Here is a 21643-nt window from a genome sequence, read left to right as displayed (position 1 = left end):
CTGAGGAGATGTGGATTAAGATACACCTACAGGAACATGTAGCTTTGTTAAAGGTGCACTGCGTAACATTTCTGGTGGAGACTTGTTTCATAGAGATGTTCCTAATTTGCAGTATATGTGCCACAGTATGGTCTCAAACTGTTCTATTTGTTTATATTAGATTAGAGGATTTTTATTGCCAAAATATATCTTGACAAACATTCATTCTTACTCTGAGTGGGGTCACCTGTCCATAGATCTGACCTGTAAATTGGCCTACTTGCATGTCCTGCTTTTCTCCATGGATACAGATAAATTGTATGCCATACTGTGGAGCATTTCAAAGCAATAACAAGACCAGCAGCAGACCTTCCACCAGACGTTACATAGATATAATATGATTTAAAGGTGCACTGAGTATTATTCTGTGCCAAAAAAACATGCAACATTTTTCAGATTTCTCTTTTTATTTTATTTTGATAACTTAGAGCAATTACAAAACACACATTTTCCATCTCAGTAAAAACTTATATACATTTTGGAAGCACAGATGTTTAACAATGCGTGCACTTCATAGAAATAAATATCCGGGCCTTTCATTTTGCTTTACAGTACAATTCACAAATCTGAATCACGTTATGTTTCAAGCAGAGGTAGACCAAGCAGAGCCGGCGTCATGGTAACGATGGGGACAATTGAATGTGGAATGTCTATATCTTTCTTTAGTTAGAGTCTACAAAGGACTGGTACAGAGACATGAGCTGAGACTGGAGATCTTGTGCGTATGGGTCAAGCTTCTCCTTCAGATCTTCAGCGTAGGGGGCCACCATCTGCTTGACCAGGCTGGCACGGTGACGCACATTCTCGGTCATGGGCGCAACGCTGTCTTGGAAGTTCTGGAGATGCTGGTCCACCTTCATCTTGAGGTCGTCGGTGTAGGGTCCCAGCTGAGCCTGCAAATCCTTGACGGTCTGCTCCAGGTTAGCCTTGAGTTCCTCGCTTTTCTGCACCAAGGCGGACTTCAGACCTTCAGAGTCCAGGGAGTCAGCGTAGATGGCCATTTCAGTCTTGAGCTGCTCCACCTTCTGCTGGATTTGGACCTTCATCTGCTCGGTGTAGGGTTCCAGTTGGCCGCGGACAGTGCTGAGTTCCTGGGTAAGAACGTTTCGGAGATTGTCGGCTTCGCTGGTGATCTTGGTCATGAGGTCCTGGGCAGCAGGGGGCAGTTGTTCCTGGATGGTCACTGCGTATCTGCTGGCAACATCTGCACTCTCCATCAATCGGGCACTAGAAGATAACATCAGATAAGGTTAGGGTTCAGGTGGTAGGACTTTCTTGTTCTTATATACTTTTGGACCATCCTTCAACCAGAAAAGTTAATCATGTCCAGATCTTGGTCAAGAGAATTTGACTAACTCTTTTAGCTTGTATTGGATCCACAGCCTTCAAAAAAAATTTCTGTCTACCATGTAAGGTCAATCAACATTTATAAATACTAAAAATTTAGTTCTTCTATATAAAGTATTATGGGCATTACAGTATACAGAGTGTATAGAATTTCACAGTTTAAAAGCACTTCTCAACAAAGCACTAAAACAATTTGCTTTGTTTATGGATAACTTTGTTTTTCAGAGGTCAGGGTCAATGAAAATATTTCTGACGTATTTGTAGAGCACTAAGTATTTGAAGACCTTACGCAGGCCTATTAGAGTGGTAAATTCAGTGCATTCAGTGTAGTTATACAACAAAACACAAAATCTTTAATGTATATATAGTGTTTGTTATCCTGTGTTTTTGGTCTTATGTATGGTCTACTTCTTTAGTCACTTCAAACATTGCCATGGTGTCCCTAACTGAACTAGCCCCTCAGCCCTATCATATCACTTACTTGATTTCCTCTCCGAGCTGAGACTTTCTTATCATCTGCAGCGTGTCATCAGCAGTCTGGGTTGCCTTGGCGATGTAGTCCCAGAAGGCATCAGTCAGCACCTCCATTTGGGGCTTGGGGGCATCGGCGTAGAAGAAGTTGGCATTGCAGCCTATAGACAGTGAACATAAAGTTAAGTTTGTACACATTTTGATGAGATAAAAAATGTAGCACAACTTTTTTCTTACCAGAGATCACTGCGATGGTTAGGAACAAAACTGCCTTCATTGTTGCGTTGATCTGAAAACATAGCAATTCTTTAACATCAGCTTTCCTTCAATTTTTCATGGCTTTCAAAATGGTGTTCAAATCTTACCTGTTTGAGCCTTGGCTGCTCCTCAGTGTGAAGTGAAGATTGTCTGTGATGAGTTGGGCTGGTGCTTTTGTGTTTATATAGTAAAACCGCATGAGAGTTGTAGGCTCAGGCCCAAAGTCCACTAGTCCCTTCCATGTTGTCACAGATACTCCTTCCCTCTGCCAGGTCACATGACCACTGATGTCACTGTACACCAGACAGTTATAACAATGGTATTAAGATATATTGAACAGTCACAATACAAGTAGAAGGTTGGACTTATCTGATAACATGGAGAGTAAATAGCCCTGACATATTGCCTTAAGCAGAGTAATTAAGATCCACATATTCCAGGACTAAGTGTCTACAGATAGCTGAAGATAACCTTTGGTGTTGCTAATGGACTTTGTTAAAGGTCAAGCGAACATGAATGGACTAGTATGAGCCATCGCAAGGACAATCACACCTGATAATATTTTTTTTCCACTGAAACAATTAATAAGTGACTCTAGAAAAAAAAAAAAAAAACTGCTGCCAATGTTCTCCAAATTTCCTTGTTGATACATTAGTTTATAGGATTTTCTGAGTTCTCAAGTATGTCAGGGTTAGTTTCTTGGTAAGATTCCTTCAAATTTAAGTTAGTATTTCAAAGGTCAAAGTGCATATGATTGGATTGGACTACTCATTTTACAAAAATGAAAAAAAAAAACAAAAAAACAATAAGTACAGTCACATTTGTATGGTTAATATAGTAAAAGTTAACTTAACAGTAACAATAGAGTTGAAGATCCTTATTATTGTACAACATAGGCGGGTAGCGTAGCCAAAACATGTATTCGAGTAAGAGTACTGTTACTTCAAAATAATATAACTCAAGAAGAAATAGAGTAAAGTAAGTAAAATAAGTAAGTAAGTTAGTTATTAAGTTAGTTTATTTCAAGTACAAAGAGTGGTCCTAGAAATAACCCAAGTAAGAGTAAAACAGTATTTGGAAAAAACACTACTCATGTAAGAGTTAACAAAAAGAATGACATCTGATTTATTTTATTTATATCTGATTTATAATTAGAATTTTAGGAAATTGCAAGGGCAAAACATGAAATTATTTAAAAAATTCTAACTCACAAAATCTGATTACTTAAAATGTAGGGCCAAGATGAAAAAAGAATACTCAAGAATAAGCTTTTCTCTTATTACACTGCATTTTAAAACAGGTAACATTATTATATTTAGTCTAAGATTTTACTGAAAAACAGTTTACTGTTTTTTTTACTTCCTGGCAGCAACTGTTACCTAGCAATGACAATCTTGATATAAATAAAGACAACAACTTATTTTGTTAAATGGTTGTTTAAACTGTCAGAGAAATACCTTTCAGGTAAATTATCCATGCATTTTGGATGGAATTTTCAGTGTTGATGACAGAGGTAGTAGAGGTATTCTATTTTAGATTGATTTGTATAATCAATTGAAGTCAATCAGTCAATCAATCAATCAATCAATCAACTGATTTGTATAAATCAATTGAAGGATAGAATAAAAGGAAGGATAGTATAAAATTAGCTAAATTATTTTTCAAAATCTCAAAAACATTTTCAAATTTGATGCTTTAATTGTTCTAAATCTCTGCTAAATACTTTTTACTCTTAAAGTACATTTCTAAACACATACTACTTTTTAATACTTTTATACATAATACTATTACTTCGTAGATTTTTTCATGTGAGACATTTTACTTTTTTAAGTAACAAAACTGAGTGACTTCATCCATCACAGTATATTAGTTCATAGGAAGGTTTGCAACATGCATTGCATGATTAGTTTCTTGCTAAGTAGGTAGTAGTTGAAAGGTAAAAGTAGGTTAAGGCACACTTTACTGATCTCCTATAGTGGAATTTGTCCTCTGAATTTGACCCAACCCTCGATGAGGCTTCAGTGAGGCTATGGCAGCCTTATTCTGTTTGTTGTTTACTAAATTTCTATATTTATTTTTACTTGTACATATACATTTGTATAATTATACCTTATTTGACACCAATATCTTGTTAGTTTTGCTACTTATTTTGAATTTATTGTTGCCATTTATATTGTTGCTCTTTGTTATTATAATAACTGTGACGTGTGAGCTACTGTGTCCAAATAATTTCCCTGGTGGATCAATACATTTTGTGTAAGTTAAACTGCAGTGCTTCTTTTGGAGAGCAAACCTTGGTCAGGACTACCATAACTGTACCATACCTTTACCTATTCTGCATGTTTTGAATAGAAGAAGAGACCATTAGAAATAAGTTCTGATGCAGATTTGATTTGTATCTAGTGTGAAATAGTTGCATATGTAGGAAATGATAGAAAATAATTTATCAAAGTGAGTCAGTGACGCTATCAGGACAGGGCTGAAAAGATAAGACTTAAATTCTGAAACAAGAAAGAGAATCTATATCTTTATTTGTTTTATAGACCTGTTCCAATGTTTTAAGATTAAAAGTTTATTTCTTTAAGACTCTAATTTTCATATTTAATTTCCGTAAACTAAATAATAAACTAACTGGTGACACAATTGACTTAAGGACATGTGTATTTATAGAACAACTGTCATTCCAGGCCACATCACATGCTCACATTTCTGACCTGTACACTGTATGTGGCTGTAACTTTGTCCTATAAGAACTTACAATATGCAAGTCCAATAACCTTTGGCCAGACAGCAAACTATTGCAACTTGGCATGAAATTACTGATCTGTGTCTATGACAAACTTGGCTACTCACAGGGCAATAGCCACAATAAAACACATACCTGCCAATATCTAATCAATGGTTACAACAAAGCATAAGGAGGGACCGTGTATTTTCCGACCAGTGATAAAACAGAAAGCAATGGTCAAATGAACAAGTCTGTAAATCATAATACACAAAGACACACATTTTAACACATATTTATCAATCACAAAATAGTAGTATTATTTAGCCAGTAGTTATTCAGTTACTAGTTAGTATTTACGCAACATTTATTGCCCAGATCCATTGCTAATAATGTTAATGAATATTATAAGAGATTATTACTGGGAAAACAGTAAAATATGTCAAAGAAAAGAAAAGAAAAAACTACTTTAGGATTGGTAATAAAAATCTGATATAGAGCTTAGTTGTCTTTTTACTACAGACAGTCTAGTACAGTTTATAGAAGTTAAAAGACATGACATCAGGTGTATGTTTCATGCTTCACTATATTTACAAAAAAAAAAAAGTCTCCAAGTAAATAATATTTTGGTGGAGAAGTTTTCCACATTTTTTGTTCCATTTAAAGGCTCATGATTCTCACTCCAAAGACCACGAGCACAAATTGTGGGCACAAAACTTTTTTATATTTTCAAAGGATAGACCAAAATGAGGAAAACTAAATCTCATTATCATAAAGCTTTTGTCACTGTAAACTTGTGAAGAGTAGCCACATTTTATAGTCAAGTTAGAGAACTGTTCCATCCTTCACTACATTTATTAAAAAAAAAAAAAAAAAAGTATAAAGTATTTTGGTGGAGGAGTTTTCCATGTTTTTTTTTTTTTTTTGTGTCCCATTTAAAGCCTCATGATGCTCACTCCAGAGATGCTGTTACATACTTACAACAAACAAGGATTGCCCCTGTACAGGTTGCAGGCACTGGGCACAATATTACTAATTAGTCAGTTTTTTGTGACATACTTTTAATCTATTTTAGAGTCTGTTGAAAATATCTGCAGTTCTAACAAGTTCTGAGTTGACTTATTATTGCTTTATTGCTAAGCAAATACTTCAATACTTAATTAATTATTTGCCATTGCTACTTTTACTTGTATTTGAACATCATTTGACCAGGTAACTCTTTACTTTAAAGGGCCCATATTATGCTATTTTCTGATCTATGTTATATTGTTGTTTCCTGATCAAAGACATGCCTGGAGTTTTGTTTCATTCACACATGTAACACCCAAACCCCTTATATTTAGGCTGTGTTCTTCTCCCAAACAGAAAACACTCCACCTTGTGATGTCATGTGGTAATTCAAGAACTGCTACTGCATTTCTAAACTCCATATCCTTTCTCTGGAAGCATTTGGATGATTTCAGCCCTGAAATTTCCAATATCTGCTGAACTAAAGATAAAAGGTAGCTGTAAAACTATAGCTTCATGACATCACAAGGTGGATTGGAATGTGTGAATGAAACAAAGCACAACTCCAGGTATGTTTTTGATGGGGTAACAACAGTACAACACGGCTAAAAGCTCAAAAAGTAAATTCTGTGTAATATAGGGACATTAACTTGAGTAATGAAATGCAGTACTTTGACCAGCTCTGAGTATTAGTGGGTCATTATCAATTTCTGGCGCAAGATGTCACTGCGGGTGAGGCCGAGTGACAGCAAAGCACTATCTTCTGGACTTTGGGATCATAAGTGTCCGCTTCACTATAAAAGCCCCAGGACATCACCTCCACTTCACAAGCACTGCCTAGCGGACTTGCAAAAGCATTTGCAAACTCAGGTAAGCAGCAGTAGTAGTGGTAGATCAGAAGTAAACACTCTTGGATGCTTTTGGATGCTTCTGGATTTGATGATTTGTTGATGTATTTTTCCGTATCTTAATTTCAGGTCTAACCATGAAGGTCCTTGTTGTGCTCGTCCTAGCCGTCTTCACTGGTGAGATACAATTATACCACTGAATAACTTTATTGTCTAATATAGTCTACAAATTGTACAATTAATATAGTGAAAATAGTGACATAAGCCAACAGTCAAACAGATGGTGAATGTAATTATAGAGAGCAGCCTAAAATTTTTCTCAGGTAAAAGTATTGTTCAACTTAGTATTACTCAAATACAAAGTAGTGGTCCAAGAAATGACTCAGGTAACAGTAAAACAGTACTTGGGAAAACCACTACTCAAGTAAGAATTTTAAAAAAGAGTAACTCGATATAGCATCTTATTTATAATTTGAAGTTTATTAAATTAGCCAAAATATTAAATAATTAATAACAATTTGATATTTTAGGAACAGACCAAAAACTATATTACATTACCGTAAAGCTTTTGTCACTATAGATTTACCGAAATGTATACTCAAGTAAGAGTACAGTTACTTCTCTAAAAATATATAACTCAAGAAGGAGTAAACTGCCAGAAAAGTATGCTCAAAAGTACAAATACTCAAGTAAATATACTTGAGTTAATGTAACGTATAGACAATAGACTTTTTTAGAATACTGACGAATAACCTTTTCTCTCATTACATTGTATTTTAACTGACCTCATCTCCATCCACCAGGCTGTAATGCCAATCTCTTGTACGCTGATGCCCCCAAGCCTCAGCTGGAGATGCTGAATGATGCATTCTGGGAGTATGTGGGCAAGGCCACTCAGACCGCCGATGATACTCTCCAGATGATCAGGTCCTCTCAGTTTGGACAGGAAGTCAGGTGAGCCAGTGGAGCCTATGAGAAACAGATAAAGAATTACTGTTTATCTGTGATAATGTAGACAGAACAGTCACTTAATGTTTCACAAATCTAATGAATTTTGAGTTGGTGGGGTACAATAAGAATCAGTCTTTGCAAATTACATTGACAACATTTTTGCATGGTGAATGACTTGAAAGTGGACTTGAATAGTAATATTTTATGTTACCTGTGTAATCTCTCAGCCGTCCAGGCATGTTCTATAGCAAATTGTAATTAAAGAGTGAATATGTTTGTCCATTCATCCAAGTAGCTTCTTCAGTTCTGACAGGGTTCTGGTATCTGGTAATTAAAATCTCTTTTGCAATAATATTGTATCTTCTAAACACGTTTCACATTTTGGCTCTGGCTTTTTCAAGCCTCAAACAAATCAGGCAAGACTAGCATTCCTTCAGAGCAGTATTAGAGTTCTCATCCACCAACTCCAGTGTAATCGGTCCAAACCTCATCTATGTGCAAATTGTTGTGTTCCTTGGCAAGACACTTCACAGTTGGTTACACAGTTCATGTATTTGTGTAGAATTAAATTAATCAACCATCATTGTTCTGTTTCTTTTGTGCAGTGCCCGTCTCACCGAAAGCGCCGACCTGGCTAGCAAATACGCCACCTCCATCCAGGAACAGCTGCCCCCTGCCGCCCAGGACATCATCACTAAGGTAACCACCGAGGCCGATGTACTGAGGGAGCGCGTGGCCCAGGAACTCAGCTCCGTCAGAGACGAGCTGGTGCCCTATACCGAGCAAATGAAGACCCAAATCCAGGAGAAGGTGGAGCAGCTCAAGGCTGAAATTACCCCCTTCGTCGACTCCATGGATGCAGAGGGCATGAGAGCCACCCTGATGCAGAAGAGCGAGGAACTCAAGACCAACCTGGAGCAGATCGTGAAGGACATGCAGGTTCAGATGGGACCCTACACCGATAACCTCAAAGTCAAAGTGGACCAACAAATCCAGGACTTCAAGGAGAACCTGGCCCCAATGACCGAGAAGGTGCAGACGGAGCTGACTGAGCGCGCCAAGCAGGTGCAGGAGCTGGCTGCCCCCTACGTGGATGACCTCAGGGAGAAGCTGGACCCATATGCCCAGGACCTCAAGACCCGCCTCAGTGAACTCTACGACTCCTTCGTCAAGTCCAACTAAACCGTCTGTCTTTAAAGAACTGCGTCTAACTGACAATAAATAATCCGGTATACAATATGTCAACAGCCAACACCAAGTAACCCCAGCTAAACCTTTGACCTCATGTGTTAGGATTTCCGCTATAAATAAAATTAATTATAAACAGTGGCTTCTTGTGTGTGGATGTGCTCTGTAGTTTTTTACTTGTTACTGATGAGATAATGAATTAAGTGCAATACATTTGAACAATAACTAGGGGCAACTATTCACCTGTTGGGCAATGTTGAGTAACTATTTCTTTAAATTCTCTTACTTTTCTCTTACAACATTACTTCATTTTTATTATTTTACAGTTAATTTTTTTGTATTCACACAGTTTGGCTCTGTGTCATTTCTGTTGAGAAACACAGACACATAAACTTTCTATAAGCAAAGTTTGAATTGCAGTCTATTCAAGGTGATGACTTCTAAATTTGTAACACTAGTAAAAAACATTATATAAGATATTCTACAATGACATAAAAGTATACCTTGTGGCAATAAGGAATATTACAAACAAGATCCGCAATAAAATCTTTTCCTACAGGCAGGTGAGGTAAGGCATCTGACATAAAACCAGAGGTGCCTAGAGTAGCCAGAAATTGTACTCAAGTAAGAGGTCTGTGTAATCCGTCAGTCTAATATCCACAGTGTTGGGAAGGTTACTTTTAAAATGTATTCCCCTACAGATTACAGATTACATACCCCAAAATGTAGTTTGTAACGTAATCCATTAAATTACTTAAAGTGAGTAACGTAATCTGAATACTTTGGATTACTTGATTTGCTGTAGAGAAGCAAAGGCGAGGATACTTAACCATATTAAAAATATTATTGATAGAAGAAGAGGAGACACCTCCGCGCAGCATGGTTTAGTCCTGTTAAATCCTGTTTTAGTCCTGGTTTAGATCTAGTTTAGACCTGGTTTTAGTCCTGGTTTAGATCTAGTTTAGACCTGGTTTAGACCTGGTTTTAGTCCTGGTTTAGTCCTGGTTTAGCTCTAGTTTAGATCTGGTTTTAGTCCTGGTTTAGTTTCCAGCAATGAGTCGAATTACCGAAAAAATTTATAAATAAATAAATAAAAATAATGTGAAAACAGGAAAATACCTCTGTGTAATCCATTTATTTCAACAAAGTAACTGTAATTACCACTCACTGAAACAGTAACTGTAACTGAATACAGTTACTCATAATTTGTACTCTGATTACGTAACTCTGGTTACTATGTAATCTGTTACTCCCCAACACTGAATATCCATAACAAAATGAAAAATGTAATTCTGTCAACTGGAGAAATGTTTTAGGTACAAAAGTAGGAGTAACGTAATAATATAATAAACACATAACAATATTACTCAAGTAGAAGTGCAAAGTGGTGGTCCAAAAATATTCTCAAAAAATAGTAAAAAAGTATTTGGAAAAAGTACTACTCAAGTAAGAGTAACTTAAATACATATGGTGAGGTTTATAATTTGAAGTTAATGTAACTGGAAGGACATAATATTAAATAATAATTTTTTAGAAAGACACACACACAAATAATTTCATGTGGTCAAAAAAGCTTTTGTCACTTGCACACTTTTTCACAGTGGGAAGAGTAACCAAAATATTTACTTAAGTAAGAGTACTGTTACTTCAGTAAAAATATTACTTAGTGGGAGCAAAGGTCTGCTAGAAAAATACTTTGAAAAGGATAATTTCTTAAAAAGTGACCCAAGTAAATGCAAGTGAATACAAAAACTGCAGAAAAATGAAAATATTCTGTCAGGAGTAATAATTTAACTTTATGAAGAAGAAGAATCAAATATATTTACAAAAAAATCAAGACACAAGATGGAGTAATAATAAAATAAGATACAATACTACACACATAAAGTAGTCTGAGTAGAGTAAAACTATAATGTTACAAAAATATTATGTATACAGGATAAGTACAGTATTTCAACATGAAAGTACAGTAGTTTTTGTTCATCTCAACTTCACACCTCAGAATTTTAACAGCGAGTACGCCCAGTCTTACGAAATGTGCCACTGCCTCTCGGCCCCGCCCCCTGTACCACTGAGCTGTTCTTATTAGAAATGACATGTTGACGTCTGTTGCTGCAGGCGCTCTCATCATAAACACGTCCCACTCTCACCTTGTTTTGTTCACTTTTTCTTTGTGTGCCCCGTCAGAGCTGCCAGATGGCTCTCACACTGTAGCTTTACCCCAGTGGCAAACAACATTCCTCAGCCACTCCACTCACTGTTAACCCTACAGGCACAGCTCCCATGTCCCCAGTCATTTCAAGGCCTCGGGGAATGGTAGTTTGCTGTAGTGTTGTCACGATACTAAACTTTCAACTTGATTTTGATACAAAGTAGGAGTAGATTCAATACTCAATGCCGATTCCAATGCCATGATGAAAATTAAAAACTCTATTTAGCCAACATAATTAAATAATCTATGTTTATGTAATCCATCAGTCATCTAGGTATGTTCCATAGTGGTCCATTGGTATGTCCTAGTCTATGTGGTCTGCGACTTGTTCTGATACAGCTCATGATCATTCTAAAGTTATTCAGGAAAGGTTCATTTGTGTACTGTCAGTGTGATTTTTTTTTTAATAGCAATACCTGCTCATATGAGTATTTAATTTCTGTACTAGTTTTGTTGCCGATTCGTACCTGATTTTCGATACTTTTGACAACCCACTGCACAATTAATATATGGTAGTGTGCAATTTTAGCCATTTACACAATTTGGTTTCATTCAAGATTTTTTTTAAATGTTTAGTTTATCTTTTTGTTAATCTTGAACTATATAACTTGTATAGTGTGGATCTGCTTCCTGCTTGTCTCCGCGGAGCTTGATTTACCTGTAATGTTCCAGAGAGAACGTGCTGGGTTCTACTCTATGGTGGTGTGGGCCTCTCTTTGTGGAGTTGGCACGTTCATCCCTGGAGCCAGGACTCTAAGGAAAAAATATATAAAGATATTCAAAATCTCAGTGGGACTTTCTTGGTTAAATAAAACACATTTACATTTCACAGTAGATGTTTTTATTGCTAAAAAAAAAAGTACCTTGAAAAACATACATTGTATGTGTGTAGGCGGAGTCACCTCTCCATAGATCTGACCCGTAACTTGGTCTAGTGTCGTCACCTACTTATCTCCAAGGAGAGAGATAAATTTAATCTCACTGTGGGACATTCCAGGCTGTTGAAGTGATTTGGCAAGTATTTAAAAGGCCCATATTACACTGTTTCCTGATCTCTGTTATAATGTTGTTTCCTCATTTACAAACATACTTGGAGTTGTGTTTTGTTTCATTCAAACATGTTTAACACACAAATCCTGCATATTTCCTCTTGTATTCCTCTCTCAAACAGAAAACATTTTGTTCCACCTTGTGATGTCATGTGGTAATACAGGAACTGCTCCACTGTGTTTTTAAAAGCCATACACCTTCACTAGAATCATGTGGATAATTTCAGCCCTGGAATTGTGTATATCTACTGAAGAAAAGGTAAAAGGCAGCTGTTAACTTGAAAATTACCGCTTCATGGAACAGAGGATTTTCAGCTTAGAAGGTGCAGACAGACTAATAATAAAGGGTTACTCAAACATGTGGGAATGAAACAAAACATAATTCCAGGTATGTTGTTGAGGAGGTAACAACATAGCGTGACTCAAAACTCAACTCAATTTTGCATGATGCCCTATCTACAATGTACAGGCAGTTAAGAACGGCTACCTTCTGGTTGGCAGGGGCTCAATTTTTCGCCTCTTACAAAGTTACAGTCTACATCAAATTCATCAGTATTCTTTATTATGCAACAACCCTGTGCAATTCCTGTTCTCTCTCAATTTCAGTAAACCAATGGAGATTTGTAACCATTCGCACAACAGATACAAACATTTGACCTCCAGCACAATTTCAGCCTTAGTCCTGTTTAGTCCTGCATCCTCCCAGATCTAAAACCACACTAAACTCATCCATCAACCTCTCCATCAGCTGATAGACCTGACTCAGAGCCGGTGAGTGGGAGTCTCGGTTCACCGGCTTTTAACCCACACTCTGCCTTCACTGCAGTAACCTCTCTGTGACTCACCACTTGTTTTGCTTTTGTTAACGTTATCCACATGAACCAGAAACAGTGTTACAATGTAAACTCTAACCGACAATAACCCTTTGGCTGACTCTTAGACTAATTGTGTTGGAGGCTGGCAGTACTGTATGATCTCATGCGTCTTATTTCCCTGTCTACTTTCTGTGCAGAATAAGCAAAATGCTGACACTGAATTGCAAGGAAATGAACTCACGAACTACTACTTTCTGTCTTGAACTGGCTGTATTGTTACATTATAACTGCTAGAGAATGCTTCAAGTATACATAATTATAGTCATTTTTGGTATAAGATTTAAAATTTTACTTTTCCATCAGCAGCAAAAGCCATCATGCGTGTGAAGTAGTGCAAAGCTGACGTAGGTTGCATGTTGTTCTTGCATATTTTGTTTTTACCTTACTCATCAACAGTCTAACACAAAGTGCTTGCTTACGTCTTTAGACTTGTTGCCCTGTCGTCCACCTCTGCACTGAAACCCACTTGTGACTGCACACGACGCACACAGGGCAAAGTGTACATGTGTTGGCTGAACTGTAATTATAGTGACAGTGTGATAACAGGACCTGTGTGGTGATAACCTCAGAGGGACACTATCCAACAATATCCTCATGAACATCCATGCAGAGCACCCAGCCAGTGTGACTCTGTAGTGTGTTATAAAGGTAAAGCAGTACTTAACAATCTGATCAGCCCCACGGCAGCCACAACTGCCCAGGGGCACTGTGGAAGAGTGGAGAGACTAGATAGTAATACATGTGGAGTCTGTTTTCTGTCTATAAATAATTTGTTGATTTGTATCTTCTATACATACCACGGGAAAAGGGCTTTGTTCTCAAATGCGAGAAAATGGAGTGGTCTTTTGAATGTAGATATTTGAATTAGTTGTGGTTGGGTAGAGAGGCATTTGTTGGACCATTAGGGCCGTTCTATAACAAAGGCTAATCCTGGAGGGGCAGAGGAGAGTGTTTGTTATGGAGATGTAGATCAGTGAAAACAACACACCAGATCCTGGCAGTAAACGCGTTACTCAACACACTTCCCCCCTTTACTTTCCCAACTTGGGAATTTTGTTCTTCTGTAAATGCACTGTTCACACTGTTCACACTGGCCCTGTTTGTTTTGAGGTAGAAGTCTGCGTCCACACACATTTGTAATAACCTATAATCCTTCTTTCTATGGTGGGCGTACAGTTCTCAGTCATGCCACTGCATGCCCAGTCTGTGTTCTCCGCTACCAGGAATAAGGCCTCACTTCAGCACAGGGACAAGCTGAAGCCGGGTATAACATAAACAAGTTAGTGAATGCCGACATAAGTATTTTACAGGAGGGACTATTGTAAATAGTACATGAAAGTGCATTAGGACACAGCATACAATCAGAAAGGTTTTAGGCTTAGGCCTGTGGAGAAGAATGATGGATCAACCCCCCCATGGGCCATGGGCCATGGCACATCAGAAAGAACTGAACTGTATTTAACAGAGCTGAAAAGGGGTAAGATTCAAGAGACAAACTCAGCCTCAAAAAGTCACACTGTGATGACTGTGAAAAGTCATAAATGCCTTTTCAACCTACAGTTCCCAAGCTTCAGTCGTATCAGCGCTTTGGTGCCAAATGGTCCCATTCATCTTGTTTTACTTAACTCATTCACACGTGGTTAAATAATAACAATTAAAAGTTCTTTTGTTTTTTGTTTTTTAATCCGTATGTCCTCTGGCGAAAGAAATACTAATCCTATTCACTAACGGCGCACAAACCAGTGTTTGGACACAGGCATATGAATAACAGATGCTTTATCAGGGTGCGTAATGGGGAAGTTGTAGTTTCAATGTAATTTGAGAAAAGCACCCCTACAGTAAGAAAAACGACCAATGTAACAGCAAGTTTTAAAAGTAACAGAAATAAATAGTTATAGGACACGTATTCCCCCAGTTTGATAATGCCAGCTATTATTAACAAGTGAAATATACGCTCAATGGACATTCGTATAAATGCGGTTTTCATTATTTAGCAGTTTGAATTACAACACTTGAGGTGAAAGTTTAGTGGTTACACGTCGTGACCACGCTGTCCGTCACCGCGCAATCATCGTGGCATAGCGTGAGGTGGAAACAGGATTCAGCAAACTAATCATCCCCCGCTCTCCGTGGGCCAACCCCTCATGCGCTCACCCAGCCCCCCGCTCTCCTCTCCGCGGGACTGTATATAAGCGCGCAGGGGGAGCGCAGGGAGCACGGAGCATTCCTCTCAGGTGAGTGATGGCGCTGCTCTGAGCACCGCTACACGCGGCTCACCATGGAACATAACTAGTTAAAACAATGACGAATTCTGATGTCCTTTCGTTTTTCTTTCAGGTGTTATCTGTTCGACCATCAACCATGAAGGCTGTAGCTCTGATCCTGGCTCTTGCAGTCATTGGTAAGTAAAAGCACCTCTTGTGATAACGTCTTATGGGCTTACTTTTGGGCTTCGAGAAAAAAAAAAAAAAGTTTTGTAATTTTTCACTAGTTAAAATATAAAATGATTAAACTAAAGTACAATTGGATTCAACTGCATTGCAAAATTTTAAATAGCCACAATGATGATGTTCATGTGCATGAAAAAAAGAACGACAGCATGACCCTGCTCTCAGGCATGGAGATAAAACAAATGTATAGGTATACTATATCATAAAGATGTCCCATGGTGAATGTTGAACTTACATGTGTCTTGCACACAGGCTGCAATGCCCGTGCTCTGCCCGAGCCCCCTAAGGCCTGGCAGGATGCTGTGGAGAGGTTCTGGCAGCACATCAATGACCTGAACCAGCAGGCTGATGGTGTGGTGCAGAACATCAAGGCCTCTCAGCTGAGCCGGGAGCTTGAGTAAGTCCCTGAAACTGTAGTTCTACAGCCCTTCATTAGTATGAGTCTTCAGTGTGAGCCTGTTCGCTCATGTGTGCCCTTGTATCCACAGTACCCTGATCACAGACACCATGGCCGAGTTGAACACTTACAAAGATGACCTGCAGACCAAGCTGAGCCCCTATGCTGATTTTTCCACCACCCAGATGGCCCAGGATCTGCAGCTGCTGACCAGCCGCCTGCAGCAGGACATGCTTGATGCCAAAGAGCGCAGCACCGAGTACCTGGGCGAGCTCAAGACCATGGTCGAACAGAACACCGGAGACGTGCGCGGACGCATCAGCTCTTACACCAACAAGCTGAAGAAACGTCTCAACAAGGACACAGAGGAAATTGTCAAGTGAGTCCCACCACAGTCTGAAGTCTAATAAGCCCATCTCTAAAAGGAAACATGGCATACAGTGAAAAAACTCACTACTGAAACTAATGAGACAAAACCATTAATTCAGTTCATATCAATAATCTACCAACAACCCCCCAAAAATAAATAACCAAATTTCCCCCATTTTTCTTCCTTCAAATATAGAACTTTTTTATTCTAACCATTGCCTTTCTCCCAACAGCACCGTGACCAACTACATGGGTGAAATCCAGTCCCGCACCTCCCAGAACATGGAGACCGTCCGCGGCCAGGTGGAGCCCTACGTGCAGCAGGCCAGCGAGACCGCCAACCAGAAGCTGAGTGACATCACCGCCCTTCTGCAGAGCCAGGCCGAGGGTTTGGGAAAGACTCTTGAGAGCCAATTCGCCAGCGTCAGGACCCAGATGGAGGAGACCGTGGAGGGCCTGCGCACCGCTCTGGAAGGCAACATGGACAAACTGACCGAGAACATCCAGCCCATCGCCGACCGCATCCGCGAGCAGATCGAGACCATCGGCGAGAAGTTCAAGGAGAGCACCCAGTAAATACAGACTGTTAAAACAAGGCATTTCAACTAAGTCAGGGGTATGCAAAAACCACTGATGTGTTACTGATCATATGTTTAATGGTTGCTTTTGTGTACAGGGAGTGTGGGTTGAAGTAGCATTTATATCACTATACTACTTATACATTCGCCCATAATCACTGAACACAAGTACCTCAAGCAATAACACTTTCAATGTAATTCAATGTATGCTTTACTACTGTTTACTTTTATACAAGCCAACCCCTCATTGTACTTAAGGGGTCAAATCATTTCAATGACTGCACTGAAAATATATCCCAACAAAGGCAAAAAAACAAAACAAAAAAAACAAACATGATTGCCTGAATGTATCTTGACCATTTCTTATAGTTGTAAAATGTGAAATGCATTTTAACCTTTAAGATTGATGCTGCCTTCTTCACATATGCTGGAGAGTCCCTTGTATTTCAATTGTCCACCGTGCTGCACAGTGCTGCGTGAATAAAGGACCAAGAAAACAAAAGTGTCTCTCTCAATCAATGTTTTAAAGCTCATTTATTATTAAATGGTGGCTAGGTTACACCAGACCCACACAGGGCCTCCCACTGGTTATTCACTCTTACACAATTGAACCCGTATAACTGCTGATAAAAAGAAAAGCGTTGCCTAAGTCACAAAATATTATCTTAAAGCCTGGGGTGTGTTATGTAACTAAACAGTATCTAAAGAAGATCACATAAGGGGTGATACTTACAATACATGTCCTGACCTGTTCTTTATCTCTAATTTCATTGAACAGACCCCCGACGAATCCCATTGACGATTAAACTTGAGTTCTATCTTAGACATGTTTAGACTTATGCTGTAACAGTTAAAGCAATGCTGTTATCCAATCATTAGCAATTGCTAGGTACATTAAAGGTGCATTGCGTAACTTTTCTGGCGGAGGGTCTGTCAAATGCTTTTGTACATGGAGATGTTAATGCTTTTTCTGGAATGTTTCACAGGATGGTATTAAACTAAGTCTTCATGGAAACTAAAGTAGATCAAGTTACATGTAAGATCTGTGGCGAGGCAACCCCACTCACATTCCAAATTCCTGTTTTTCTAGGCATTTTTGAGTTATAAAACCACCTGTAACTGAGTAAATGTAAGCTAGGGCTGTTGAATGTCACAGTGTGGAACATTTCAGGCAGAGCAATGACATATCCATAGACACAAGCAGGTGACAGACCCCCCCACTAGAAAAGTTAAACAATGCACATTTAAAGCCATAGTATGTAACTTATTTGCAGAAAGTAAAACCTTTTTTTCATTATGGATGTGTTTATTGCATCCTCAAGTATGATACAATATAATATTCCACAGTATATCATAAAACTATCCGTACCGAGAATGTTCTGAAGTAGGGTTTTAACTTTCTATTTTCATGGAATCATGCAGTGGATTTTCCACCTCCAAAAAGTTACACAATATCGCTTTAAACAAAACAAAACAAAAAAAACACTACATTACAATAACTATTAAAATATTCTTTTTTTAATTTCATTTACCCAGTAAGACTTTTGTCATTGCATAAGGTACATTATAACGGTGATCTGATAGTGATATGAATAGTTAAGAAGTTTAATAATAAAGTAATAAAGAACAATAAATATTACTTATCTACTATGAAGTAACAAGATAACTAACTTGACAACTACATTTTGCATTTCATAATTATTGTATGTTAAAAATTATCCAGGGAAACACATAGGAAGATTAGTCCTCTGAATTTGACCCATCCTTCAGCGCTGCTGGGCATATGCAGTGGGTACCATCTCCACATCTTGAGCTAGGTTTGGTCAACCTACCTTAGCTAGCACTTTTTACCTACTGTGCCTGGTATTTATTTTACTGGACATTTTTAGAGCTTAAGAAGAGTAATTTTACTACAGTTAAATACTTTTATGTAGTTACTGTGGTCATGTAAGTGTTGTTTCTATGTAAAGCCAGCAGGGTGAGAGGGAAGTGCAGATCTGGGGCCAGCAGAGGACACCATTTGTCCCTTGTGCGGCTCCTCTCCCCTGACCTCCTCCACTTGAGTCCATGCAGCTGTGTTTTCTTTAAGAGAGCATTTAAGTTTACAGTGGTCAGAAGGAGGGGCAAAGCTCAGTACAGTATACCACAAAATAATTCAACCTTATTTCTTACACAAAATGTACACAGATGTCCATGGCTTCCAGAGAGATGACTAGCTGTAAATTTGCATACTTGTAAGTGGTTTCATTTTTGTTATTCTGCCCTTATTAATGGTGCATTATGCAACTTTTCTTGTCTTTAACATCATACTAAGTTGCAATAATTATTATGTTTAAAATGAGAGTGCAAATTAGCACCATCACCAAATACAGTGTCACCAAAAAAGCAGTTGCCATAACAATTGTCAGTTAAAAAAAATTTCATTTTAATGGTGAAAAGTCAATATGTCACCTATAAACAGGAAGCCAAAACCCATGATGATGTGTATTCTGATACCATAGACATAAACTGACTGTGCTGTTAATACAAGTCTTGTGTTTTGTCATGATTCTTTGTGACGAGGGCTGGGTATCATTAAGAAGTTGCCAATACAATACATACCTCGATACACAGGCCACAATACGATACATATCTCGATACAGTGCACTTTCGATTAGATATGATATATTTCAAATCGATTCGATATCGTTCAATAAAAAATAAAGGCTAAATCATGGCTGTGATACTAAAAGGCTTTGTTAAACCATTTCTTGTGCAAAGTTCATATGAAACACAGACATTTTAATCGTCAAAACAGTAAAAATGTCAAATGTTTTGAGCTTCCTTTCACTCCACAAGCAACAAAACTCTAGCTCTGTAACAAAATAATTTTGTAAAACACACCTAAAAATACTCTTGGTGATATATCGATACAGCAGCCCACGATATCGATACTGTATCATCACATTAAATGATACGATATATCGATATTCCAATATTTTTGCACACCCCTATTTGTGACCAAATAAAATTACTAGGGATGCACTGATACCAGTGCTGGTATCAAATATCGGTGCCAATACTGAAAATTTAGCTGGATTGGGTATCAGTTCCATAATATCAGTTCAATCAATATCCTAGTTGGGCTTTTAATTGGATGTAATAAGTCTCTCTTGCAAATTTTGGCCCAGAACATCTCATAATGTTTAAACTTTTATTCACATGAAGTTCTTCAGTTGTCATGTGAAGGAGAAACAACAGTTGCGCATAACTGGATCTCATCTGTAATAAGTTAAGTGTGTTTTAGGGAAATAAGTGTAATTTTCCATCCCTAGACTGGTATTGGGCAATACAGACAAAGACAAAGCACTGAAAAATTTCTTAAAACATTGTCTGAATAGAACTTTAACAACGTTTATTTGTGTTGGCCCCAAATCCAGGTCAGTAAGAAATATAAGATATGATTTACAAACAAAAAAGAATTGTATTATTATTCTGTGCTAATACAACATTGAACCATTTTGGTTTCAATTTAGGCCCTACCGTCAAAACATGTTTTTGTTTTCTCAGTGTGTGAAAGGGCACTGCCTGAGGTCGATCACTGACTCATACTGTTCAACTGCTACTAAGTTAAAGGAAGTAGTGTTTTTAGAGACTATTAATCATCACATCATTGCAGAATTACTGATTTGGCTGTTCTGTAAAGAAGAAATCTACAGAGATTTGCAGGTGCTGGCTAGCAGATTTATGACTGCTGGTAACCTCTACTCCATCACCCCTGCTCTCCAGACATCAGACCATGTTCTTCTTTCTATTCCTCTTTACAATTGGCACACAACTCCACTCACTCCAGGGGATCTACAGAACACAAAAACAGCCGTCAAGGAGCTTGTTATTGCAAATCAGGATATGCACTTTCACACTTCGTGACTGGGACAATTACTCGCAAGGAGATTAAGCTCATGCATAGAACAGCACTACATTCGTGACAAAGAGGTGGGGTCTTTGGGGTCTTTGAGGAGTTCAAAGCTCCTCTTGATGACTTTGTTCAACATTTGTTTGGAGACAGACAGCCTGGTGTGAAAGCAGATTTGTGAGCAGTGGTACCGTTGAAAACCAATTTGAACTTTGTTTTAGTTTTAATGTATTTAGTAATTACAAGTCAATATAAAATGTATTAAATCAACAACAACAAAGTATTTCTCTAGTAGTAGTAATTGCTTTGAGTGCCTTCAAGGTGGAAAAGCACAATATAAAATGTGGCCAAATGTGTGCACTGATACAGTAAAATCATAGAGCTCAGTACGGCCCAGGAATTAAACAAGTTTTGTATACTGAATCAGAACTGACTTCTGACCAAAAACATTTTACATTCAATATAATAGACACAAAATAACATGGCAGTTGAAATGAAGATGTTTAAAATATTCACATTTGTAGATCTTTAGGTGAAAATGAAAATTCTATTTAAATTGACATAGGTCTAGGTATGGGATAGTGCCATCAGAAGCAGTAGCAGTAGGCTCTCTTACACTAACTCTAGTGTTAAAACTGCCCTGGAGCTTGGATCTAGTTTCCACTCATGCTTTCTTTTTTATTTTTATTAATCTATGATTAACCTACTTACCATATTTATATTTATTGTAGAATTAGCCAGTTTGTAAGATGAAAAATAATTACAAACAGACTTTTTGGCACCAGCTTAAGGAGGTTACTGTAGTTTACATATTGTATATCGTCAACTACATGCACAGCCAAATGGTGCTATCTAGGTCTTTGAAAGTAGCTTAAAAGCAGCCTGACACAACAGTACAGCATAGACAGGTCCAAAGTTGGTTCCAAATAGCATGTGTCTGCTAACACATTTAATCACAGCTTATCTTGAGATGCCATCACCAC

At 38.0% G+C, this 21643-nt stretch overlaps 3 protein-coding genes across 3 annotated transcripts; 2 read left to right on the top strand and 1 right to left on the bottom strand.

Annotated features, from left to right (window-relative positions):
* Positions 1-521: 521 nt before the first annotated feature.
* On the bottom strand, positions 522-2378 carry LOC110174292 (apolipoprotein A-IV-like). Its single transcript, XM_020940369.2, has 4 exons — positions 2223-2378; positions 2095-2146; positions 1868-2018; positions 522-1266 (listed from the first exon to the last, which is right to left on the bottom strand). Exons 2-4 carry the CDS (start codon positions 2132-2134, stop codon positions 702-704), a joined length of 756 nt encoding a protein of 251 aa, XP_020796028.1. The 5' UTR covers positions 2135-2146; positions 2223-2378; the 3' UTR covers positions 522-701.
* Positions 2379-6667: 4289 nt separating this feature from the next.
* Positions 6668-8976, top strand: LOC110174368 (apolipoprotein A-I-like). The gene is made up of 4 exons (XM_020940473.2): positions 6668-6718; positions 6826-6873; positions 7500-7650; positions 8253-8976. Exons 2-4 carry the CDS (start codon positions 6834-6836, stop codon positions 8827-8829), a joined length of 768 nt encoding a protein of 255 aa, XP_020796132.1. The 5' UTR covers positions 6668-6718; positions 6826-6833; the 3' UTR covers positions 8830-8976.
* Positions 8977-15214: 6238 nt separating this feature from the next.
* On the top strand, positions 15215-17267 carry apoeb (apolipoprotein Eb). The gene is made up of 4 exons (XM_020940472.2): positions 15215-15372; positions 15674-15818; positions 15910-16197; positions 16421-17267. The coding sequence occupies exons 1-4, from the start codon at positions 15273-15275 to the stop codon at positions 16761-16763; spliced, it is 876 nt and encodes a 291-aa protein (XP_020796131.2). The 5' UTR covers positions 15215-15272; the 3' UTR covers positions 16764-17267.
* Positions 17268-21643: the final 4376 nt, after the last annotated feature.

The sequence above is a fragment of the Boleophthalmus pectinirostris genome, unplaced genomic scaffold (assembly GCF_026225935.1).
Source record: "Boleophthalmus pectinirostris isolate CB_2022bp ecotype Guang Dong unplaced genomic scaffold, ASM2622593v1 HiC_scaffold_6, whole genome shotgun sequence".
Taxonomy (NCBI): domain Eukaryota; kingdom Metazoa; phylum Chordata; class Actinopteri; order Gobiiformes; family Gobiidae; genus Boleophthalmus; species Boleophthalmus pectinirostris.
Note: the sequence above shows the minus strand (reverse complement) of the source record. Positions and strands in the feature narration are given on the sequence as shown.